Source organism: Trichosporon asahii, assembly GCF_000293215.1.
Source record: "Trichosporon asahii var. asahii CBS 2479 unplaced genomic scaffold scaffold00018, whole genome shotgun sequence".
Lineage (NCBI taxonomy): Eukaryota > Fungi > Basidiomycota > Tremellomycetes > Trichosporonales > Trichosporonaceae > Trichosporon > Trichosporon asahii.
The window spans coordinates 624,094-648,014 of record NW_014040906.1 but is presented as its reverse complement, the minus strand read 5'-3'; the positions used below and the strand labels follow the sequence as shown (position 1 = coordinate 648,014).

Here is a 23,921-nt window from a genome sequence, read left to right as displayed (position 1 = left end):
AGGTAGTCATCCAGCTCACTACAGGCTGTCCCTCATGACTCCCCGCTAACAATCTTTGTCTTCTTCTCTCTCACACTCATCCCCAGTCGTGTCGTCGTCGCTGAACCACACCCTCTAGCCCGCCCATCATGATGCCCGTGGGCACAAGGGCGCTACTCGCCTCTACGAGGCAGCTCCTCAGGCGACCATACTCGACTGCCAAACCCCCGCCGCCCTCAGGGTCAAGCGGCAACGGCAATGGACACGACAGCGCCGAGCTCACCGGTGCCGCAAAGCTCTTTGCAGATGCGATGCAGGAGGAGGCCGCAGAAAAGGCGAACGCGACCACAAAGCGGGACAGCTCTCGGGACCACCTCGTGGCGGACCAAGGGCCGATCTGGACCGGCGACGAGTCGACGCATGACGCTGTGCTCCGCATGCTGATGGACTCGCACAAGCCGCCGCGTACCGGCGAGGGCATCAAGCCGAACGCGGCCGACGAGCGAATCAAGGCCTGGATGAAGAACCTGGACATGACGCCGCGCGAGCCCGTCGTCAAGAACAAGGACGACATCTACCTGCACTCGTCCACGCCGCTGGCCAACCCGCACCGCACCAAGATTCCGCCGCACCTGCACAAGCCGTGGCACGCGACGTACACGGGCGACAACACGATCGCGGCCCCGCCGCAGGTCAAGTACGGTGCCTTTGACAAGAAGCGCATGAGCGATTTCGACAATATGCTCGAGCTGAAGCTCCCGCCAAATGCGGACGGCACGCGCAAGGCCAAAGTCCGGGATGCGCGCAAGACGCACCTCCTCCAGGGCCGCCTGGAGGGTGCGCGGGAAGGCTCTATCGATTACAGGCTCGGCATCAAGGACGGCGACGCGACGAATCTCGGCGCCGAGGGCGAGGAGGACTATTCCTCCTTCCGCGGGAACAGGCAGCGGCGCGGCGCATCCGTGCTCGGCGCGTCCAAGGGCGGCGCGAGCGGCATGCGCGCGTGGGACGGTCTCATCGAGGAGCGCATCCAGCGCGCGAAAGGTGGGCTTTGGGTCATGCTCTATCGGCTGACATCAGACGCCGGCGCTTTCAAGGTCAACAGCTTCCGAGGTGCGCCTCTGGCCAAGGACGAGAACGAGCGAAATCCCTTCATGACAACAGGTGACTTCTTCATGTAAGCTGGCCATCCTGGAGGACGAGCTGACAGCAGGAACCGTATCGTGAAGCGCCAGGGTGCCCTGCCTCCGTGGATCGAGCTGCAGAACCAGGTCGAGAACGATCTCCGCAACTTCCGCAATCTGCTCAAGGACTCGTACGTGCGCCAGGTGGCTCGCAACATTCTCGCAACGCACACGATCCCAACGCTCCCGCCCAAGGACCGCATTCCCGGCCGCGACGAGGCATGGGAGGCGCGCGAACACAGCTTCCACGAGGAAAACGTCCGCCAGCTCAACAACCTGATCCGGAAAATGAACGCGCAGGCACCGATGCCGAGCCGCAAGGGCCTCGTCGTGCTCGAGAAGGAACTCGAGGCCGTGCGCGGCGACGTGCTCCGCGATGCCGTCTGGGAGATGGTCCAGAAACGCGCCGCAGACGCCGAGAAGGAACCGCAGATCAAGAACTCGCCATTCCTCCGCTCGCTCGACGGCCCGCCGAACCAGCCCCAGGGCCGCATCGGACGCGCACTCGCGGCGCTCGGTTCCGGAGGTATGGGCGGAGGAGGTCATGTCGGCTACAACGGGTCCAACACGCTGTCCTCCCCCGGCCACCAGCACAACCATCAGGCTGGTGGTGGTCTTGGCCTGATCCTGCTCGTTACTGTCGGTGTCGCTGCCCTGCTCTACTTCAAGAAACCCGTCCATGCGCAAGAGTTCCACTTCAACAACGACCTGATCCCCGTGCGCGAGGACGAAGAAGAAGAGGAGCAGTACCCGATCTCGTCGCCGAACGAGGAGTTTGTCGGCGTAATCGGCATGATCCGGCGGTACATCATCGAGCCCTTCTTCACGTTTCTGCGATTCATCCACCTTGCCCTGCTCTTTGGTCCGGTTATTCTGACCGCGCCCATGCTGATGGTCGGCTCGACGCCTCGGAAGAGGGGTCGTGGCGCGGTAGCCGATGCGGAGGACAACTGGGGTGCGCTGTGGTGGTACTCCTTCCTCGTGCGCCAGATGGAGCGTGCAGGCCCGTCCTTCATCAAGCTGGGCCAGTGGGCTGCGTCGCGAACGGACTTGTTCCCTGCCGCGCTGTGCGAGAAGATGTCCAAGCTGCACTCGAACAACAACCCGCACAAGTTTAGCCACACGAAGAAGGTCATTGAGCGCGCGTTCGGCATGCCCATGTCCGAGATCTTTGAGGAGTTTGACGAAAAGCCGATTGGGTGCGGCGCCATTGCGCAAGTGTACCGGGCGAAACTGCGGCCCGAGATTCTGACCAAGACGCCCGCCGAGGCCGAGCAGCTCGTCGAGCGCATGGCGGACCAGACGGGGGACGAGCGCATCGTGACGTCTGTGGCGATCAAGGTGCTGCACCCGCGCGTGGCCAAGACGGTGCGGCGCGACATTGCCATCATGAGCGTGTTTGCAAACTTTATCAACATGTTCCCGGGCATGGAGTGGATTTCTTTGCCCGAGGAAGTCGCCGCTTTCTCGGGCATGATGACGCAGCAGCTCGACTTGCGCGTCGAGGCGAACAATCTCGACACGTTCCAGAAGAATTTCGCCAAGCGCGGCAATCTTGTTACGTTCCCGAAAGCCATCCGGCTCGACCGCGGCAACGGCGACCCAGACTATCAAAAGGACGTGCTTGTCGAAGAGTACGAGGACGCGCTGCCTCTGAAATACTTCTTGAGCAATGGTGGGGGCCCCTTTGACGCCGAAATGGCCAACATTGGCCTCGACGCGTTCCTCGAGATGCTCTTGCTAGACAACTTTACGCACGGCGACCTGCACCCGGGCAACATCATGGTGCGCTTCGTGCAGCCCGTACAGGGGCACATCATCGGTCCCTTCCTGCAAAGGTTGCAGGGGAAGAAGCCGCCAAAGGACAAGGGCAGCGACATTCCGACCGAATCCAAGTCGGAAACAGAGCTCGTGCATGAACTAAAGGGGTTGGCGCACGACAAGGACGCGTGGCTGAAGCGCCTCGACGAGCTGAATGAGCAGGGCTACATCCCGCAGCTCATCTTCATTGACGCGGGTCTGGTGACGTCGCTCAGCGAGAAGAACCGGCGCGACTTTTTGGATCTCTTCCAGGCCATAGCCGAGTTTGACGGCTACAAAGCCGGCACGCTCATGGTCGAGCGCTGTCGCCGCCCCGATCTCGCGATCGACGAGGAGCTCTTCGCGCTGAAAATCCAGCACCTCGTCCTGAACGTGAAGTCCAAGACATTCTCGCTGGCCAAGATCCGCATCTCGGACGTGTTGTCTGCTGTCCTGACAGCGGTTAGACAGCACCACGTCAAGCTCGAGGGCGACTTTGTCAACACGATCATCTCCATCTTGCTCCTCGAGGGCATCGGCCGGCAGCTGAACCCGAACATGGACCTGTTCCAGAGTGCGCTGCCCATCCTGCGCCAGCTCGGAAAGCAGATGGGCACGAGCGGTGAGATTGCCAATGTCCCCAAGGGCAACCTCTGGGCCATGGTCAAGGTGTGGGTCTGGGCCGAGTTGCGCGGCACGCTCGGCCAGACAAACGAGCTGGACAAGTGAATGAAGTATGACTGGTTCAGTCCGGACATCTAACCGGGCGAGGCGGCGAGCCGGTGAGCCTGTCGCTGGGCGTGTCTCGTGGTGAAGGATATTATAGAAAGTGTACTACTCTTATAGAACGTTGTTTCCGGCATGCAATCATAGATTCTGCGATGAGCGCTGAGAGAAGTGGAAGTGGAGGCAAAGGAACCAAACAGATTGTGCCTGAATCGCTGATTTTTCTGCTCCTCCTTGCTTTGCGTTGTATCGGTGACTTGCCTCCCACCCACAACACAAACACACAACCATGCCCGACTTTGACGGCGCCGACCTCATCGCCGGCCTAAAGGCAAACGGGTGCACGATCGGGGACGATCTCTTCGCCCTGTGCCCAATAGAGGGGATGGGGAATGGCGCGGTAGCTACTCGCGACATTCCAAGCGGCACTGCGCTGTTCAGTATCCCCTCGTCGTATCTCCTGTCCGAGCACACCTCGACCCTTTCGACGCACCTCAAGCCCGAGGACTGGGCCAGTCTCGAGGGGGGCTGGACGCGCCTCATCCTGGCCCTGATGTGGGAGGACAGCCGCGCCGAGTCCCCGTGGCGAGCGTACCTCGACGCCATGCCTGGGAGTTTCAGTACGCCAATGTGGTGGCCCGCCCCCGATCTCGCGCTGCTGAAGGGAACCGACATTGAGAACAGGATCGGGCGCGCGTCCGCCGATAGGGACTACGACGAGCGCGTCGCGCCCCTCCTTGCCGCGTATCCCGGCGTGTTTGTGGGCGACTTCTCCAAAGAGTGTTATCATCGTCAAGGTTCGCGTGTGCTCAGTCGCAGCTTTACGGTGCCCCGGGCTAGGGTTGATGCAGGATACAGGAAGGAGAAGGAGGAGAAGGAGGCCAGGAGTGAGGATAGCGATGAAGAGGAGGAGGAAGAAGAGGAGGAGCAGGTCGCTGTCATGGTGCCCTTGGCGGATATGCTGAATGCGGCTTATGAGATGGACAATGCGAGACTGTTTAGCCCTGATGAGGAGGAGGATGAGGAGGAGGATGAGGAGGGCGAGGAGAAGGGGGAGGGTGAAGGGGAGGAACAGGGAGACGTGAGCATGCGCTCGGCCGCTTCGGCGGCTCCGGCGGCTTCGGCTTCAGCGAACAAGGCAAGCGACGACGCGTACACGATGACGACGACGCGGGACATCAACGCCGGCGAGCAGATCGTAAGTTTCATCCCCATCTCCCCATCTCCCCATCTCCCCATCTCTTCATCTCCCCATTCCGTTCCTCAATCCCATCTTTTTTACCGCTCGCTCCAGCTCGCTTCAGCCCGCTCCGCTCGCAGCTAACGCACAGTACAACACCTACTCGTCTCCGTGCAACTCCGAGCTGCTGCGGAAGTACGGGCACGTCGATCTCCTCCCCTTTCCCTCTTCTTTTGCGTCTCAACTCCCCTCTTCCGTCTTCCCCCAATTGGGGGGAAACGCAGGCGACGAGGTGGAACTGAGTGGCGACCTCGTGCTGCGCGCCATTGCTGCTCAGCTCCGAAAACCCATCGAATTCGACGCAGACGGCAGGCCCAATCCTCCTTGGGACGAGCGGCTCGAGGCGTGGCTTGAAGATGCCGACGACACGTTCATCCTCACCCTCGACCCCGCCGATGGTCTGCCCGAGGAACTGCTGTCGTTCGTCCGCCTGTTCCTCGAAGACGCGGAATGGGAGCGCACAAAACAAAAGGGGAAAATGCCCAAGCCTACTCCCACCGAGGAGGTGCTTGGCGTCATTGACGCTGCGATCACGGCCCGATTGGCCAGGTACGCGGCCGAGGGGCTTGAGGGGGACGCCGAGATCGTGGAGAAGGGCGAGAGGGGGAGTAATGCCCACAATGCGGCGGTGGTGCGACTCGGCGAGAAGCGGTGTTTGGTGTTGGGGCGGAGTCGGGTGGCTGAGATGAAGCGGGAGCTCAAGAAGAGGAGGATCGCGGAGAGGAAGGAGCAGCGGGAGGCTAAGCGACGTCGATGATGTGTTATGCATGCATGGTCATTGAGAGGGGGCATCACAGTGCTGAGCAGAGGAGGTTGCACGGCTCACCCATCGGCGCGGACACACACCTGTGGCATATCTCTGCTCATCCACCCTTCCCCTTGCGACGTGCTTCCGCTCGTTTCGCTCGCCGCGCGATAGCTACACATGCATGAACACTGTCCGTACAACTACAGGTATACTCCGACACAGACGAGGTATGGATAGATAACAGATGAGACATCGACACTGCTCCTCTTCCTCACTGGCGCAGCCAGCCTTACAACTCACTCCCGTCGCTCTCGACGGCATGCGTCCACTGCTGCGTCCAAATGAGCATCGCCTCGCCTCCTTCGCTGCCACTGCTGCCCTCCTTGATCGCCTCGCCGCCTCGACGCTTCGCCGCATGGCCGCCTTCGCCGCCTCCGGCGTCTCAGCGCGCCTCACCTCGCTCAGATCCACCCCCCACGCTCCCCCTCATCGCCGACCGAGACCCAGAGCCTCTTCGCCTCGCCCTCATCGCTCATCCTCCTCAGGACGGCGAGACACGCCAAGTCCCTGCGACACATGGGACAGGTGCTCGCTGCGGGATTGCTGCGCGCGAGCCACGTCCCAAGACACGACGAGTGGTACATGTGTCCGCAGGGCGTGAGCACTGATTCGTCGGCGGGATCATAGTCGTCCTGGCAGATGGCGCAGGCGGTCTCCACTTCGGCGTCCCATGTGATGGTCTTGGCGGGGGCGTCGGGGAGCTCGAGGTTGTCCATCATGCCACCGGACACTGTCTCCGGCTCCGAGGTGGACGTAGCAGCGGCAGAAGGAGCGTTGACGTGCGCGCACAGCTCGGAGTAGACGACCTTCTGGAGCACTTTCTCGGCGAGGCGGCGCCGCTCCTCCGTCGCCAGCCTCGACACTGCGTCGAGCGCGTCCCGCGCCGCCTGCCGCTTCTCTCGTCGCTGAGCCCGTCCAGGCGCGCAGGCAGACGGCGGCGGCTGAATGCGTACCGCGCAAACTCGGGCGGGACCGCGATCAAAGTGTACGGGTCGCCGCGGGCGTGGGCGTAGGCGTAGTATCCCCGTTCGAGGGCGGAGCCGAACGGCGTCGCGGCGGGGTTGTAGTGGGATCCATGTGCGTGGCCGTGCGATGCGTGCCCGAGTGTGTTGGGGGGCAAGCGGGAGCGAGCAGCGACCTCAGATGCGGGAGGGGGAGGCTCGGCGTAGATCCTGCGCTCGAAGGCGGCGAGACGCTCGGCGCGGAGGCGGGCCTGTGCCGCTGCCAGGTTCGAGCGCGCGTTCGAGCCCGTTGAGGGCGCCGGAGGCGGGCCAGTGCGCCGGGTATACACCCCGGTCATGTCCCAGTTGGGCTCGAAGCTGCTGCTCGACGCGAGGCCGGAGGAGCCGCTCTCGGACCCAGAGCTCGGTCCGCTGGCCCCCGCGAGGCTGCTGGGCCCCGCCTCGAACAAGGACGCCGGGTCGAGAACCTCGGGGTTCCGCCTGCGGGGAGGCTCATAACGGCTCAGGTAGGGGCGCTCAGCGCTGAGGCGCTCGGCACGCTCGGCGCGCGCAGCGAAGAGCGCATCACGCACTGCCTGAGGCGAGGAGGCAGCGTACATGCTCTCCCTGCGGGGTGCGGCGGTCGGATTCCACCTAGGCGGAGGGCCGGTGTGCGGATCCAAGCTGCCCAGTTCGTTCATGCTCCATCCCGCCAGACGCTCGTGCACCTCGCTGTTCGACTCGTACCGTCCCCCGTTGACACTGTACGGGTTTCGGCCCTGGGCGTAAGGCACATAGGAGCGGGGAGGCAGCTCATAGTCCATCGCCATCGTGTCGGTGCTGCGGGAGCTGCTGGGGCTTGCGTCGGTTGCAGAGAAGAAGGCCTCCTGGGCTGGAGAGGGGGAGGGCGGCGAGACGTCTCGAGAGCTGGAGCCAGAGCCAGACGCTGTCGGCGTCTGTGTGCGCCGCTTGGACGCCGAGTCGGGCGAGGCGGCACGCTTGCGCCGCGGCGAGTCGCGCATGTCCTCTACGCGGGGCTCGTCCATGATACGAAGCTGTTGCGAAGTCTAGTTGTAAGGTTTCTCTATTCTTGGCGCCCTGGGCAGTTCAGTTCTTGGCACCGAAGTGTCGAGCGGTGGCGACGGGCGATCGGGATGATTGGCGATCGACGGGCAGTGTGACGCTGTACTGCAGTGACGGTGAGACAAGTGACTAAAGTGATGAATCGAGTGTTACCTTGCTCGTTGCTCGGGAGTGTAGACGGGTGCAAGGTTGTGGGAAGCTCAGTGCGTGCAGTGCGGCGGTTTGCGCAGATAAGCGAGTGCGCCGGGCGGCTGGGCGGTGGGGGAGTGGCGTGCTAGGTGCAAGCTAGCTTCTCGGCGGTGTCCGGTCCGGGGTACCGTAGTAGTAGTTGTTCGGGAGAGCGAGCGGCGCGAGCGGCTTTCAGACTAGCAACGGGCTTGACGGGTGCCAAGTGTGACTGCGGCGATGCGAACGAGAGACGTGGTGTAAAGGTGGACGACGGGGAAATACCGTTGCCCACTGACACTGGGATGCGTGCGTCGTTCCGTGTCGACTGGGTGGGTAGGTGTCTGGGAAGCCTCCACTGTGGAGTAAGGGGGGATTGCGGGGTCAGGACCGCTGGATCTCAGGACTAGGAGGCAGTAGCCCGCACTCCGCCGGGTGGGTGGCGTGCCGCTGGGTACCGAGGGGGAATAAGCGGTTACTTGAAGCGTTCGAGAGCTTGTCCTCGCCGTGGTCGGCAGTTGGGCGTCGAGTGCAGAGCCGTCGTGGTAACAAGTGACAGGTGCAGTGGGTGGTGTCTTGAATGGGAGCGAGAGCGATTCCCGGTCTCCGTCGGCGGTGGACCGCTGTCGATCAGGGGTGGGGTGGGTATCCAGGACTCGGCCTTGGTGAGCCTTGGGTGTGTCTCGATGAACAATGAAGAAGAGGGGGAATGAGGAATGATGCGCAAGAGAGAAAGAGTTGGATGGACAAAGGGGGGGGGAGTGGTGTGCGAGTGTGCCGTGCCAAATAGAGTCATGCACACTGCGAGGTGGTTCAACTCCCCGCACATCCCTGGTGGTGCAGCTGACCGTCTAGTGCGCCTTCTCGGTAGGTGCGTAACAGTAGGCGCAGACTCGCCCCGTTCCGAGCGTATTCTATGACCCCCGAGGCAAAGCACACTTTCCCCACTCTTCGCACTCTGCATGACATCGACGTGCGCTTGGCACTGCACTGGTCAGTTGGCGCGCGCCTGTGAACAAAGCTATACGGTAGTATTGCAACGTCCTGAGTTCCTTTCGCTCCACCCGACACCGGCCATCGGGGTCTTGCCGTCTTGCCGTCGGGACCACCTGGTTGTGCTGCTCCTCTCGCGGCATACATGGCGTCGGTTATTCTAAATCTGCTGACCCACAATGACCAAAAAGCGCTTTTTCGGCTCGAATTCCGCATGTCCGCGCCATTGCCAGTGGACCTTGATAGTTCCACTCACGGAGAAGGATGAAAGAGCCCGGTAGCTGCTAGCCCTCAGTTCCCGACATCGGCTCATTTTGCAGTCCGTACCTTGCACGCCTCACTCGTAGCCCCGTCGCGAGCCTCCTGGACTACTCGAGCTTGACGAGCCTGACGAAACCTGACGAAACCTTCCACAGTTGCGCGGGCGGGTACTTCCAGGCAAAACCACTGACCTACGGCTGACCTACGCGATCCCGGATACCGACCGACCCAAAGCCTGGAACCAGACACTCACCGCGTGCCGCACATGTCTTTGAGCTTAAACGCGACCTGAAGAGCTTGGACCCCGATTGTATCAGTCGTCATAGCCGTCGTCATTTCTCTAGGCACCTTGATTGTTGGAACACACGCTCGATCACTCTCACTTCACTGCCTTACTCACACGCTATGCCATTCGCTGCGTTTTCCATCACCACATGAGCTTGTTGCTTCGCTTGCAAGCTCGCATTCATCGACTGCTTTAGGAACCAAAGCGAGCTGCTTCATGATTTCGATCGTAATGCACACACTCACCTTGCTCGCCGCCTCACTTATGCTGGCCCTCGCGTTCACTTCGTTCGCTCCTCATTGCGTCGGCTGGTGCAGATACACACGTTGCATGCCAAATTATAAAGGAGGGGAATCGCGAGCGCTCGATATACTTTGGAGGGAGTAGAAATAGAATAGTCCACAAGAATAGAGAAGGAGAGAAACGTAAAAGCGTCACACAGATGCACGCTCGCGCCGGCCAAGAGTAGAGGTAGGGTGTCGCAGAGAGCGGAAAAAGATTAGGCGTGAGCGTGGGGTCGTCCCGGGTCGTTATCGTGTCGCGGGCGTCGCTGGAGCCGTGGCGGCGTAGATGTCACAGCCTCGGCACACCCTGCGGATGCGCCTCCGGCTAGATCCTCGAACCATTCTTGCTCGGAGGCGCCGGGGGGTGAAGGTGCTCTGCGTTCTCGTCGACTTCAAACGTGGTCACCTGCGGCAGGTACGCGCCCGCGCCTAAGTCGAGGGCCCAGAGGTCGTCGAACACCGAGACACCATTGTACCCTCCCGAGATGAAGATGCGTCCGTCGTGGAGCACGGCGACATGGTATCCGCGTCCCTGGGGCGGGATGCCCTTGGGGATCTTCTGCTCCCACGCAAGCGTGACGAGGTTGAAGAGCAGGACGTCCTGGGCGTACGTCTGTCCGTTGTGGCCGCCAATCACAAAGAGATAGCTTCCAACTTGGGTGGCGGTGTGCGAGAGTCGGTTGTGCTTCACCTCCGTGTTCACCAGCGTCCACGTCAGAGTCTGCAGGTTCAGGACGTGCACGTCTGCGAAGGATGCGTGTCCGTCTGATCCACCAAAGACGATCATCTTGTCTCCAACGAGGTTCGCCGTGTGGTAGCCCTTCTTCTGCGGGACGTCGCCGCGCGTCCGCCACTCGTGCCACGTTAGCCGCGAGGGATCAGACACGTCGAGCGCCCACACGTCGTTCAGCGCCGCCTGTCCGTTACCGCCGCCAAAGACGACCAGGAAGTTGCGGTACAGCACCGTCGTGTGCGCACGGCGCGGCGGAGGGAGGTTTGCCCGCGGCGTCGCGATGACGGGTCGGGAGAATCGTCGCGTGACCGTGTCAAACACCCAGACGTCGTTCGAGTATGTCGGTCCGTCGCCGCCGCCAAAGATGTAGAGCTGGTCGCCCACGAGCGTCGTCGTGTGCGCACGCAGCGGAGGGAGGCTCTCGCCGTGCGTCTCGACCGTGGACCACTGCAGCGACTCGGTGTCAAATGACGCAACCCCGCGCCAGCACGAGCGCGCATCAACACCGCCCAGGAACCACATCCGATCACCCACGAGCGTTCCGGTGTGCGCGCGCAGGGCCTGGCCGGGCGGTCGCCCGTGGGCAGCGACCGGGGAGAAGTACATTGCCGATGCGGGCGCGCGAGGCACCTTGGCCGTGGGCAGCACGGGCGACAGGAGGTTGTCACCCTCGCCCTCGAGGTTGGCCGCGTTGGCGTGGTCGCGCTCCCGGGCCTTCGGCGGTCGGCGCGAGCTCCGGCTCACTCCACCCTCGCCGCGGCGCTTGCCCTGCACGTCGTCGGCGCTACCGTCCTCGCCGTCCTTGTCGGCTCCGGTCGCTGTTCCGCTCGCGGCTCTCCGGCCGCTGCTCGAGGCGTTATTCGAGGCCTTGCGCGAAGCCGATGATCGCGAGGCACCCGACGGCTGGTTGCCGCTTCCAGAGGGCCCGACCGTCGGGGTGCTGTCCCCTGATCCCTGCGACACACCACCCATCGAGGGCTGCTGCTGCGACTGTGCGATCGAAGAAGACGACGTCGCCGTGGAAGGACCACCCATCGTGCCGCCGTTTTGGGACGCAAACCCGGATCCACCAATGGATGGCGTCGCAGCCGACTGCGAGTTGCTGGGAGGCGCGGCAGGTGTGTTGACCGCGTTGGCAGCCAGGCCAGAGGTCGTCAGATTCATGGCGGAAGCGAGAGCAGCGGTGCCCGAGCCGAGCGCGGAAATGTCGCGGTGGTAGCGGTGTGCTGACCGGACGGGGACTGCTGGCGCGCCTGGTGAAGTCGCGCCTGATCCTCCGGTCGCGGTGTTGGGGGATCCGGCTCCAGACGTGCTCGTGGCCGTACTGCTTCCGGTCGCTCCTGCGGTCAATGGCTGGACGATACCTCCAACTTCTGGCGGGCGCGTCTGGGCGAGGTGCGCGGGGTAGGTGATCGGTTCGAGGTCAAAGTTGGAGGGCGAAGACGCGAGTCCGACGTTCAAGGGTGTCGATCCGCTTCCGCTGCTCGTGTTTCGCGCGGGGACTTTGTAGGGATGCGGGGAGAGAGGGACTTGCTGCTGCTGGGGCGTCTGTTGGCTGGACTGATACATTGCGGCCTGGGGAGACTGGGACGCGCCGGACGAGCCGCTGTTGTTGCTGCTTTGCTGGGATGCGGGCGGGATGATCGGCTGCGGGGCGGACGCGTCGACAATGTTCTGAACCGAGGCCGAGGAAGGAACCTGCTGAGACGATCCGGCGTTTGTGTCGTCCGAGATGGAGGTGCCGAAGAGGGCAGAGGACAGGCTCGAGTCGTCGACAACGACGCGCGCTAGGCTCGGAAAGGTGGATACTTTTGACGGTGCGCCGTCTGATGTTTGGGCGTGGTGGTCAGGGTTGGGCGAAGCGTGCTTGTCGGAACGACGAAACGGCGAGCGTGAAAAGGTAGGTAGTCTCCGGAAGGTGGAAGAGCCGGGAATCGAGGTGCGTTGCCGGCCTGTGCGTTAGAGTTTGGGCTTGGGGAGGCTTTGTGGGTGAACGAGAGGAAAGTAGTCGCGTTGGCGGTGGTCGTGGTGGATGGGGAGGGAGGGAAAGAGTGGGTACGCAAGGTGAAACTGAGGGCAAGAGTGTTTCGGGGTGAGGGAGGTTGCGCGTGCTGGGTGCGCGTGATGCGCTGCGGACTCGGGGGTGGTCTCGAGTGCGGGACGGCGTGCGTGCGCGCGTCTGTGTGCGAGGATGCAAAGGGAGAAGAGAGAAGAGAACGACGAGTCTGCCTGGTCCGAGTGCTCGACGTGGTGAAAAGGGATCGGGAACACGATGAAGGGGTAGACGGATGGTGCGCGTGCCAGTGCGCCTGGTGGGTTGGAACAGGTGTAGGGCCCCGACAGCCGCGTCCCTAGCCAAAGACCCGCCGGCATCGTCCTCCGCTATCGCTGATAGCACACTTCTGCATGCATGTGCAGTTGCGTGCATGCATTGCGCAGTGCATAGCGACGAGCATGTAGGGGGATGCACGCCGAGCAGGGGTCGCAATGCACGGTGCGTCTCCCAAGAGCGCGGCGTCCCTTCATGTCCTGGTCGAATCCCTCAAGCCTAGCGTCCCGCAATCCTCTATCCTCGCCAGACTCAGACCGCTAGCTGGTAGGCTGCTGGATGTCTGACCTGCGTGCTGCGAGCATAACAGCCGCAACGCCGGTACGCGTTGGTGCTCGCGAGCGGCATTGTCTGAACTACCGCAGGCTGTCTGGCCCGATCGCTCGTCGGCCTCCGCCGCCGACGGAAACACTGTACGCCAGACCCCTCGGACAATCTCACTCACCATTGGAGTCCATGGCTGGCTGGCCTGGTCCTCGCGCGGACGTGTCGGGCGTGTCGGCGGGGTGTGCGCCGTGTTACGCGCCGTCGTGCGGAGGGACCGGGCGTGTGGGTGTGGGGGGTGTCGAGCCGCTGTCGCCGGATTGTCGGCGGAGGGAGCGGCCAGACGAGATGACAGAGGGTTAGGAGATGGGCAGGGGCGGCGTCGCGTCGGTGTGCCTTCTGGGTGTGTCGAGGGTCGCGCGCACTGATGGATCGCGATCGCGTAGGGTTCGAACTGGGCGGTCTGTCGGGTCGACGGAGTGCTCGTGCTGAGGAGGGGGAGGAGAGGGATAGAGTCGCTCGGGTCGGCGTGTGTGTGTCGCAGGGGTCGTTCGGTCGATGCAAGACAAGGAGTAATAAGAGTTAGGGGGGGAGTATGGGTAGATGGGATGTGAGATGGATGGATGTCGAATGAATGAATGGGTTTGGCGGCGTTGTGTGCGGGATCGCTGAGATGCAGCGGTGAGCGCGTGGTGTGTGTGCAGTGTGTGTGGGATGGATGGATGGATCGGTGTGTGTGCCGGGCGTGCCGTGCCGCAACTCTTGCCGTCGGCCTGATCCTTCGTCACTCGCTACTTCCTACTCTTCCCATTCCCAGCTTTTGCATCAGAGGCCCTCTGTAGAACTCCCAGAGCTTTCGCAAACGTCGTCGCTCAAAGCAGCGGGATACCAGCGGCACAAAGGTACGTGACTGCACCCAAAGGGCTCATAAGCGCCAGGGGCAGGGCACCAGGGAACAGGGCACCTCAGCCCAAAGACTTTCTGCAGTTGGACACCCCGGTGCAATCGGACCTGGCCAACGACAGCGAGGTTGTCACTCGCTGCGGACCCGACACGCGCAAGATACGACGACCATCGTGCCACCGTGACGCTTTCGATCATTGCTACATGTGCACATGTCGAAAGCGTGCGAAGCGTGCAAAACTCGTCACGAAACGCCGCACAAGAGAGACGTCCAACTGCAATGGTTACAGGTCTCCTCGACTCAATCTTCACTCTCCCATTGCATTCAGGCAAGTAGAAGTAGGTGTCGGATGCGAGTAAGGCTGCAGAATGTGGCCACACCTTGCTGGCCCTGTCCGAGTCGGTGGAGTGGGCCCGGGGATGCTTAATTGCCTTTAACGCGGAAAGCCGCTGGCCTCGGTGGCCCGGTGGCCCAGTGGCCCAGTGGCTCGGTGGCCGTGCGCCTGCAGCGCTAATGGGCCGCGGAGCCGTGAGCCGCAGAAACGGGACGATTCCGAGCTCCGAGGAGTCCTGGCCTGCCTTTCCTCTTCAGTACTCCCCTTCTGTGTAACCCTTCCATGCTCTTTCGCGAGACCCTCACGAGTTCTCCGGCAAAGCAATCCCTGTCAGAAGCCCCGCAGCTGCAGCATCACCTGCAGGGCGAGATCTGGCCCAAGAGGCTAATCTGCGCGGTCTCATGCTGCCACCATTGACACACGGTTAGCGCGTCGCTCGAGACCAGACTAGAGCAATTGCGCAGGAATTGCGGCAGGCCTTCCAAAAAAAAACCGCAGGAATCAATCCATCGGGCCATTATCCCTGGCCTGCTGGCCCCTATGTATGACTCCCTGAGCCGCTGCCTGCCCACTGCCGCAGAGCGTGCAGAGGTCAAAGGGCCAGAAGGTCTGAGGCGAGCTGCTGCCGGCGCTGAACTGCGGGAAGCAGAGCTGGCCGCCATTCCGGTATGCCGTCAGTGTGTACGAGAGACGAGACGGGTATGCTGGTACGGCCGTATCCGCTCTCTACGGTGCAGAGGAGCACTACACGGGGACATGAGCTCCATCGATCGCGTACAGAATGCTTCATCGATCGTCAGGTATAGAGTGCAGCGTTGCCCGTCCCAATGTTTACAGAGCATATAGCATAGGGTTAGGTTGTACGAACAAAGCTTCTCACACTCGCAGGGAATACAGAAACGGGGCTGAGACGGCCAAGAGAGAGAGAGAGTGGACGCGAACAACGACGCGCGAGTGGAGGTCTCCATGCCTCCACCAGAATTTCAGTGACGTCTGAGTGTTTGGCCTCCACCTTCGTCTGCTTCACAACATTCATCTCCTCTACTCATCTCGATTCTCGACGGCTCTCTTCTCCTCCGCCTACATACCAGTCGAAACGTTGGGAAGTGGAACACGATGGTGTCCGGACACAGCTCGGTCCGCGCCCACCTCGCGACAGAGTATGCCCTCCTCCTCTCGCTGTACCAGCGCTCAAGGGCGCAGCACAGGCATCAGCTCTTCCTCCGCCGTCTCGAGGCTGTACTCCGTCTCACGCGGCTGGTTATACGGCAGTATGCCGCTTGTTCCGCTTGTTCCGATCCAACATCTTCCTCCTCTACCCCCGGCGGCGCCTCGGCTTCCGGAGCCACGACGCCGGGGCTCAAGTCCGGTGCTATGACTCCGCTTGCGCCGCTGACATCTGGTGATAAGGATGGAATGATGGAGGACGGAGTGGACGGAGAGGATGGAGAGGAGGCCGAGGAGCGTCTGCGAGACCTCGTCCAACGCGTGAGTTCGTTCCGACATTCTCCTTGCTGAGCTGATATCCAGTTATTGAAGTCTCTCCTCCTCGCAGCGGATATTACGGCCCAAATGCTGGCCTTGCACCACTTCGTCCCGCTCCAAACTATGCTTATTGCGTCGTACGGCCGTCTCTTTGCGATCTGCGTGCATCTCTGTCCCCTTCTTGGATTACAGTTGAGTGAGGTATTGAGTGGCGCGAGGAGCGAGGATCTGGTGTTGCTGGCCAAGGCGGGGCCTAGGGGCGGGAACCTCGATGCGCCGAGGGAGATCAGAGAGTTCGATCTGGGCGGAAGGATGGGAGGAGGAGGGGATCTGGGTGAGGTGATTAGCAGGGAGGAGATGATGGCCATTGTGGACACGGGGATGGACACGGGCGAGGCGCCGGGTAGTCCGGGTAGTCCGGGAAGTCCCTCCCCCACGCCGAGGCCGACATTGGCCAAGCCAGCAGTAGCAGGGGCGAAGAAGCGATCAGAGCCTGAACCCGAGCTGGAGTCTGGGCCCGAGCCGAGGACCGAGCCGAGTCCCAAACCCGTCAAGCCCAAGAAGAAGAAGAGCGACATGGACGATATCTTCGCCTCGTCCTCCTCTGCTTCGACGTCTAAGAAGAAGAAGCCCAACGAGCGCGACGACATCTTCTCTGCGCCGAGCGCGCCGAGCGCGCCGAGCAAGAAGAAGAAGAAACCCGCTGTCGACTCTCCCACTCCTTCGTCCGCTTCAACAGGGAAGAGCGCCTCGACTGAGAAGAAGAAGAGCAAGACCGACTCAGTCGACGACATCTTTACCAAAGCGAAGAAGAGCAAATCGGCCGACGCCCCGTCTCCCCAGCCAACAAAGGAGAAGGCGAGGAAGAAGGACGGAGTGAAGCTCAAGAAGAAGAAAAAGGACGCCATGGATGATATCTTTGGCTTCTAACTCCATCTCCTACCCCTCCACTGTCACCATGCTGTTATCTTGCTGCCGTTTGCGGTTGAGTGTGATCGATCCCCTCGCCCACCCACTCGCCGCTCGCGTCATGGCTACATTGTGGCATATACGTTGTATTAGATCTAGATGTACACATACTCTCTCTGGCAAGACATACAACACTTCACTTTTGGGGGGGATACAGACAACACTTCTCTCTTGGAACGGTGATTATTTCTTGCTTGCTCTCTTGCTTGCGGTCGCCTAGACCGGTGTATTTTCTCGATGGGGATGCTTGATGCTGCTGGTGCTGTACAGTCGCTAGGCGCTGGCAGAGACAGGGCTCAGGGCTAAGAGTGTAACTGGGACGAGGGCGAGGAGAGGCTCGACAAAGGGGAGCAGAGGACTCGCAGACTCGCTATCGCTCGTCCGCTCGTCCGGCTACACGCCCACCTTCAGTTCATCCCATGCTGCGAGCACGTCACCGACACTGGGCCTCTCTGCCGCATTCGGGTCCAGCATGGCGCGGAGCACATCCCTCACGTCATCGGGCACACGTCCCCCGCCAAGGAAGTGCATAGCGGGGGCGCCGTCAGCGTACGCCCTGTCGTCGTAGCTGTCCTTGCGCCGGTCCTCACCGTCGAGCGCCAGGTCCGTGATCGCTCTGAGGGCTGCGGCGGAGCTGGGCCGCTCAGTCTGCACGGGGGCGCGGCGCCGACTCGTGCTCTCGGGCGAGGACTCGGGACTGCTCCTCTGATTGCTGAGGACAGAGCGTGCGCTACGGATAGACGCGTTGCGCGCGATTTCGTTCCCGGCCCGGCGACGCAGGGGGCTGAAGCCCTTCTCGCCCTTGTCGTCGAGGAGCTTGTCGACTGCGTCTTGCCGCGCGCCATTCGCCCACGCCGCCCACGACTTGATGCCCCCGGGGGAGCTAGAGAGGGACTCGGCCGAGAGACTGCCCCCGCTGCCGAACGTGTGGTCTGCAGACGGGAAGCGCTTGTGCGGCGACGGCGTGCCCCCCGGCGCGCGCAGGCTGATGGCCCTCCGGATCTCGACGGCGGGCACGGGCTCGGCGCGCCAGGAGGGACCGGAGGGATAGGGCGACGAGCTCGCTGAGTGCTCGCCCACGCGCTTCAGACGCTGCCGCTCCTCCCAGTCCCAGAGGATGCCATTGCGCACGTGGTGCATCATCTCGACAGGGCGCGAGCCGCGGTACGGCTCCCGCCCCGTGATCATCTGGTAAAGGGACGCGCCGAGGGCGAAGACGTCGATCGGGAAGGAGAAGCTCGCGTTTGGGTCGACGAGTTCGGGCGCGCTGAAGGGCAATGTGCCGAGCCCGACGCCGTCGGTGGGCGGGGACGAGGGGTGGATCAGCAGTGACGATCCGAAGTCAGACAAGCGCAGGTGCAGATCGCTCGTCAGCTGATACGTTAGCTAAGACACTCCGGTATGACTTAGCTAAGACACTCTGGTATGACTCACGAGAATGTTGCTCGGCTTGATGTCGGCATGCACGACGCCGCGGCTGTGGACCCATTCCAGCGCCTCGGCCGCCTCGCGCGCCCAGCGGCCCCAGAGACGCTCGCCGACGAGGCCGGGCTCGGTACGCAGCATGCGGTCGACAGAGCCGAGCGGCACGTGCTCGAGCAGCAGGACGAGGCGGCGGGGGCTCGGCGGCTTCTCGAGCTCGAGGGCGCCGGGGAGGCTTGGGGAGTGCGCGTGGCCCATGGTGTGCTCTGGTCCTTCGCGGCCGCCAGCATAGATCGTGCTGCTGCGTTTCCGGACGGGCGTCGGCGAGGGCGGCATGATCGGGACATTGGCGTCCTCTTCGTCCTCCTTGACTGCGATGAGCTTGACGATGAACACGCGCCCCTTGTTCGAGCGGCGGGTCAGCGAGTCGGCGGGCCGCTCAGACGGTTCAGGAAGAATGCCTCCCGGAGGCCCATCGTCTGACTCTCGCGATCGGCTGCCAATCGCTTGGCTGCACACAGGCGCCACTTGGACTCCCACTCGTCGTCGTGATGCCGGTACGATGCGAGGTAAACGCGCGCGTACCGGCCTTCGCCGAGGAGGTGCTCCGCGTCCGGGAACAGACGCATCTCGATGTGGTCTGCGTGCGGGGGGCGAGGCGGGACCCATGTCGGTGCGAGACTCGGCGACTGGTGCAAAGGCGCCAACTGCGAGAGTTCGGCTGGGGTCTCCACATGGTCGTACTCCTGTGTTGGGGACGGGAGGTTGGGAAGCGCCCGCGCGCGCAGCGACGACGCGCGTGACAGTGATAATGGGGAGGGTGCTGCGGGCGCTAGTCGGGGAGCTGGGGGAGGGGTGTCACACTGGCTCGTTGCGAAGAAGGACGATGTCTTGCTGCCCACTGGCGAGGGGGTCGAGTCGGCTCCATCGCGCGGCGGTATTCCACTGGTGACGACGGAGGGGAGGGGAGGCACGGCGGGGCCGAGGGTGATGGCGGCGGAGGCGTCGAGGAACCCGTCATTGGACGAGTACATGGGCGATCTGGGCGACATGCATGCCGGTGTGCCGACGCTTGCGTCGATGGAGCTTCCGCTCGATGTCGGCTCGTGCTCGTCGTGCGCCATAGGCTCCATGGGCATAGTGTGCGGCGACGGCGGCGTGGTGGAGAAAACATGAACGGGTGACGCAGACTCTGGCTTGCCTGCGGCCATTGGCGGGGACGCGTGATGGGACGCCGACGACTCGCGCCGGCGACCCGGTATGCTCAACCCAGTCATCGTGAGTGGCGGCGGGGACCCCTGCGATGGGGGGGCTAGGCGGGTGCTCGATGTAAGAGTGAGAACGGAGAGATGGCGAGGAAGGAAGAGCGAACAAACGTTGATCGCCTGCGTAATGTTTGCTGGCTCTGCAGTGGTGGTGGTGTCGCGGCGGGTGTTGGGCGGCGGTTTCGGTTGTGGGGAGGGTGTGCTAAATGCGGGGCAAGAGTGACGATCAGCTGCAGTCGGAGTAGAGTGCTAGAATCCGGGACGGGGTAAAGTTTGCGCTATTTCGGCTGGTCTCGCGTGGTCGTCCAGGGTGGGGGTCTGAGTCGAGGTTGTCGCTGTCGTGAGTGAGTGAGTAGAAGTCGAAGAGTGATGGTGAGGAAGAGGACAATGGTAATGTCGAGAGCAAGCTGACAAGACCAGATGAGCGACGCGACTAGACTGAAAATAGCCAGGTGGGAAGATAGGGGCTGTCCAAGACAAAGCCAAGGCTGCCCAGGCTCGAAAGAGGCTTGTCAGGCTTGGGCAGGGCGATAAAGTTGGCTGATGAAGCCATCCCCGTCAGGCCGTCAGGCCGTCAGGTGGTTGTGCCCCGCGAAAGGGGCAAGGGCGGCGGAGGAGAGCGACGCGACTGGTCAAGTCTTGGCCGACGGAGGGGCCTGCGTACTCTGCTCTGCATGCTCTGGGCTGCATGGGCTGAGCTAATCGGGATGTAAACCCCCGTAGTAGGTAGCGTAGTGTAGCGTAGCGTCGGTCGGCTGCGCGTCCTGGCGTCTACGTTAGTCTGCATCGACTCGTCTCTCCTGTTGCAGAGGACACCGACTGCGGACGAATGGCTGCCTGCTGCGCCTTCCCCTCTCCCCCCCACGGTCTCTGTAATCTGCAATCTGCCCAGCAATCTGCAATCCGCAAACTGTTCAGGAGCCGGCTTCCGTCCCTGGCCAACTGGGGCTCGCTGGTGACTCATCCCTGTACATCGAAAGGAAAGAAGAACACACATTACGGCGAAAGCGCCGGACGTCACTTTCGTTGTGACCTGTGCGCCTTCTCCGTGTATCGGAACACATCGAGTGCTGCGCTGCACTGCGGCCGCCCGTCTGTCTGTCTGTAAGAGGACTGTGCAGTGAACACCGCCCAAACAGACTGCGCCGCCTGCGCCGATGACTGCGCTCCTCTCATCCTCCACAGTCCACAGTCTCGACGCAGCCCCCTGTGCCTGGGACCAATTCTTGGCTTGCAATCCAGGCACGGCTTACGTTTCTGGTACACACCCCTCTTGTGTCCTCTCCTCCCATGCCCCTCTCAAGCAGAGAGTAGGCTGGGACTCCAGTGGAATCAAAGTTCAATCCCAAGCTCAAATCTGCCCCTTGCAGTTCATCTCTCCGATGCATTCGCGCTACTTGCACTGGAAAGGAAGCACTGCTAAGACGGTGCAGACAAACTCGGAAACCATTGGATCTCACCTTCTGCAGCACAAGGGGAAGAAATGCAGCGCTTTGGCCCGTGCACCCCGCTCCGGGAGCCTGTTCCGACATTGGCAGATACTGGACGCTTGCAGCTGACTGGTCCGACTGGTCCGCATCTCCCGGACTGCCGTACCATCTTTGCCGTGCCGCCCTTAGCCGCTCCTGTCGGGGAGACGAGCAAGCCCCTCCCCAGAAGCTTCAGATCCTCTGTCATCCTCTCCTCAGAGACGTGCCCCTTCGCTTCGGCTGCTTGCAACGTTGGCGATCGCGAGTTAAAGTGACGCCCCCCAGCATTGACAGACACCGCACGTCACTCACTCGTCAGTGGCCGAGCGGTAGTCGCCACAATGACAGGCGCCAAGCCAAGGCCTACGCCTGCATTCATCACTCTGCCAGATTGCTCCTCCGCCCTCCGCCCTCGGCTGCAACGGCTGCAAATAACGGGTCTGGAACCAAACGACCCGCGCCGCCTGCCCCTGACAATGCATTCAGACCTTGTCCTGGACACTTTCCTGGAAGCGAAATGTCGCCTGTGCCTTGTTTGCGGGTCGGTCAATGCCAGAATACTCTGCGCCACCACCGGCCCCAAACCACGCGACAACGCCGCGGCCCGTGCCTTGCACAAACAACCTCGACCACTCAGCCCCCGTCATCGCACCCAGCAGGATCCAGCAGGGTGCATGTGCCCCTGCTCCGGCTCGGCCTTCGCCGGCGACAACGGCTTGTGCTCGCATTGTGGCTCGCAACTGGTTCAACGCACACACCCAGGCCTCAAATCGCGCCAAGGGCCGGACATACCTTGCTCCGACGCTACCGCTGCCTTCTATTCCTTCATCTCAGAGAGCCCTGCAACGCTCTATGAAATCTGCTGCTGGCTCGAGTGACTGCCCTACCAGTCGAGCTTCTTGGCCATCTCGTTGGTCGCCTCGACGAGCAGGCGCGTGATTCCCGGCTCGTGGGCAGAGTGACCAGCGTCGTCCACAATCTCCAAACGCAGGCCCTCGCCCCACGCCTTCTTGAGGTCCCAAGCCGAACGCGCCTGAACTCAGTCAGCACAATAATAGAAACAAACCGGTAGGCACGGTTCCAAACAACCATATTCCGAGCGTCGGCCCAGCCACTTAATGTTGCGAGGAACGAGCATTCCTGTCCGTCCTCGCGACTTGACTGGCTCGCCCCGTTGTTTTGCTCGCGCGACCGCAACGCCATGGAGCCACAATCCACAGACCACGGGGGCGAGTGCGGAGGCGGCCCGGAGCGAGACAGCGCGAGACATCGGAACAACAAACACATGCCCGCTCGCACCTCTTCTCAGGTCAGTGACCCGTTACTCACCGGACAGACACAGTCGTAGCGACCCTGGACAACAACACAGGGGAGGTGACGGCTGGGGGGTTAGCTGCCTGAGCATACACACGGTTATAGCTTACATCTTGGCCAGCTGGGGCTCCGAGATGAGGTGGCCTTCGGGGAAGAAGCCGCCATTGACAAAGTAGTGGCACTCGATGCTAGCAAAGGCACTGAGGTTAGTTGAAGGCCAAGCAATGACAACTCACCGGGCCCACTTCGCGTCGTTGTCGGCGAGCGCAACCATCGCCGGGTCCTGGTACAGCTTGCTCGTGCTCTCCTCCCAGGTGGCCCACGCCTTGGCAGCCTCCAGGCTCTTCTTCTCATCGGGCTGGGTCAGCTGCTTGTAGTAAGCAGAAATGAGGTCTCCACGCTCAGCCTCGGGAATCTGGTTGAGGTACGGCTCCCACGCGTCAGGCCAGATGTCTGCAGATCAGCTAAACAGCCCCCATGAGCTAGCTCACGAGACGCTCCGTCCTGGTAGAACCACTCGAGCTCCGAACGGCGGAGAAGGAAGATGCCACGGAGAACGAGCGCAACGCAGCGGTCGGGGTGCGTCTGCGAGTACGCGAGCGACAACGTCGAGCCCCTGGCCGGTCAGCTTCCGTTTGATCACAGCATAGCTGAAGCTACTCACCACGAGCCACCGAAGACGAGCCACTTTTCAATGCCAAGCTTCTCGCGCACGCGCTCAATGTCAGCGACAAGATCCCAGGTCGTGTTCTCCTTCAGCTCGGCCGTCCTGCTGTCAGCTCACGGCGAATCCTTTATAGCTCACGGCTCGCTCTTTCCTGCACCACGCTGGTCGATGAGGATAATGCGGTAAACCTTCGGGTCGAAGTAGATGGTGTCGCCAGGCGAGGTGCCGCCGCCGGGTCCGCCGTGACTGTTGTTAGCTTAAAAGGTCGCCGTTTAGCTTTGCAGTTCTCTCTGTGGTTCACAGGGAAGACACATAAGCAGTGGTGTTGCGTAGATGTTGATCTACCAGGACGGCGTGCGGTCACTCCGAGTTACTGTGAAGCCTTTGCGGAGCAAACCGCAGCATCTTAGGAACAAAAACGTCGCGTAATGCCCGTGCACAGCCTGTTACATCCTGTGCGACTGATAAAGGAAGGTCCTTCACCCCGCCGCGCTGCGAGGAAGATACTCACAGGAAGACGACTGCCGTCAGTTATCGCCTTACCAAGAAAACTCACCCGGCTTGCCCTTAGGGTTTCCAGCCTGCCAGTAACTCGCTCTGTCAGCTCGCGACCACCATCTTAAGCTCACTGGATAGTGTGAATGTCCGAGACCTTCATCATCTGGTCGTCAAAGGCCTGGGAGGGCTGGAACGCGCCCGTCTCCTGCTTCTGGAGGGGCATTCTGTTACGCTGCGTGGGGGGAGGCGAAGGGGTATAAGGCCGAAGGCAGGGAATGTTGCGAGATGTGCGTGCTGGTGAACGAGCGGTGCCGAGTAGAGTAGAAGAAAGACGGTGACAGCGCAGCGATGGTCGAGCGAGCACTCGAAGCATGACTGTGCAGAGGGCACATGAGACGCGACACACCGTACGTCATTGCTTCCGTGCGTTGCGGCCGGAGCTCGCCGATCAACCCGATCACCGCTGTGGCCCACGCGTTTCCAACGATCCAAGACTGGCACCTCGCGTTCTTCGACCA

General features: G+C 62.0%; 7 protein-coding genes across 7 annotated transcripts; 3 read left to right on the top strand and 4 right to left on the bottom strand.

Moving 5' to 3' along the window:
* Positions 1–128: 128 nt before the first annotated feature.
* Positions 129–3,692, top strand: A1Q1_08172 (uncharacterized protein; the record flags this gene model as incomplete). Its single annotated transcript, XM_014326319.1, has 2 exons — positions 129–1,092; positions 1,162–3,692. The coding sequence occupies 2 exons, from the start codon at positions 129–131 to the stop codon at positions 3,690–3,692; spliced, it is 3,495 nt and encodes a 1,164-aa protein (XP_014181794.1).
* A 286-nt stretch (positions 3,693–3,978) lies between these two features.
* A1Q1_08171 (nucleus protein) lies at positions 3,979–5,686 on the top strand (the record flags this gene model as incomplete). Its single annotated transcript, XM_014326318.1, has 2 exons — positions 3,979–4,887; positions 4,994–5,686. The coding sequence occupies 2 exons, from the start codon at positions 3,979–3,981 to the stop codon at positions 5,684–5,686; spliced, it is 1,602 nt and encodes a 533-aa protein (XP_014181793.1).
* Positions 5,687–6,138: 452 nt separating this feature from the next.
* On the bottom strand, positions 6,139–7,724 carry A1Q1_08170 (uncharacterized protein; the record flags this gene model as incomplete). The annotated part of the gene is made up of 2 exons (XM_014326317.1): positions 6,139–6,642; positions 6,711–7,724. The coding sequence occupies 2 exons, from the start codon at positions 7,722–7,724 to the stop codon at positions 6,139–6,141; spliced, it is 1,518 nt and encodes a 505-aa protein (XP_014181792.1).
* Positions 7,725–10,075: 2,351 nt separating this feature from the next.
* A1Q1_08169 (conjugation with cellular fusion-related protein) lies at positions 10,076–12,052 on the bottom strand (the record flags this gene model as incomplete). Its single annotated transcript, XM_014326316.1, has 1 exon — positions 10,076–12,052. One exon carries the CDS (start codon positions 12,050–12,052, stop codon positions 10,076–10,078), a length of 1,977 nt encoding a protein of 658 aa, XP_014181791.1.
* A 3,378-nt stretch (positions 12,053–15,430) lies between these two features.
* A1Q1_08168 (uncharacterized protein) lies at positions 15,431–16,729 on the top strand (the record flags this gene model as incomplete). The annotated part of the gene is made up of 2 exons (XM_014326315.1): positions 15,431–15,802; positions 15,854–16,729. 2 exons carry the CDS (start codon positions 15,431–15,433, stop codon positions 16,727–16,729), a joined length of 1,248 nt encoding a protein of 415 aa, XP_014181790.1.
* Positions 16,730–17,161: 432 nt separating this feature from the next.
* On the bottom strand, positions 17,162–19,401 carry A1Q1_08167 (uncharacterized protein; the record flags this gene model as incomplete). Its single annotated transcript, XM_014326314.1, has 3 exons — positions 17,162–18,154; positions 18,203–18,701; positions 18,776–19,401. 3 exons carry the CDS (start codon positions 19,399–19,401, stop codon positions 17,162–17,164), a joined length of 2,118 nt encoding a protein of 705 aa, XP_014181789.1.
* A 2,406-nt stretch (positions 19,402–21,807) lies between these two features.
* Positions 21,808–23,626, bottom strand: A1Q1_08166 (prolyl aminopeptidase serine peptidase merops family s33; the record flags this gene model as incomplete). Its single annotated transcript, XM_014326313.1, has 8 exons — positions 21,808–21,957; positions 22,254–22,305; positions 22,349–22,426; positions 22,475–22,691; positions 22,730–22,854; positions 22,903–22,997; positions 23,462–23,486; positions 23,535–23,626. The coding sequence occupies 8 exons, from the start codon at positions 23,624–23,626 to the stop codon at positions 21,808–21,810; spliced, it is 834 nt and encodes a 277-aa protein (XP_014181788.1).
* Between the last annotated feature and the right edge of the window lie 295 nt (positions 23,627–23,921).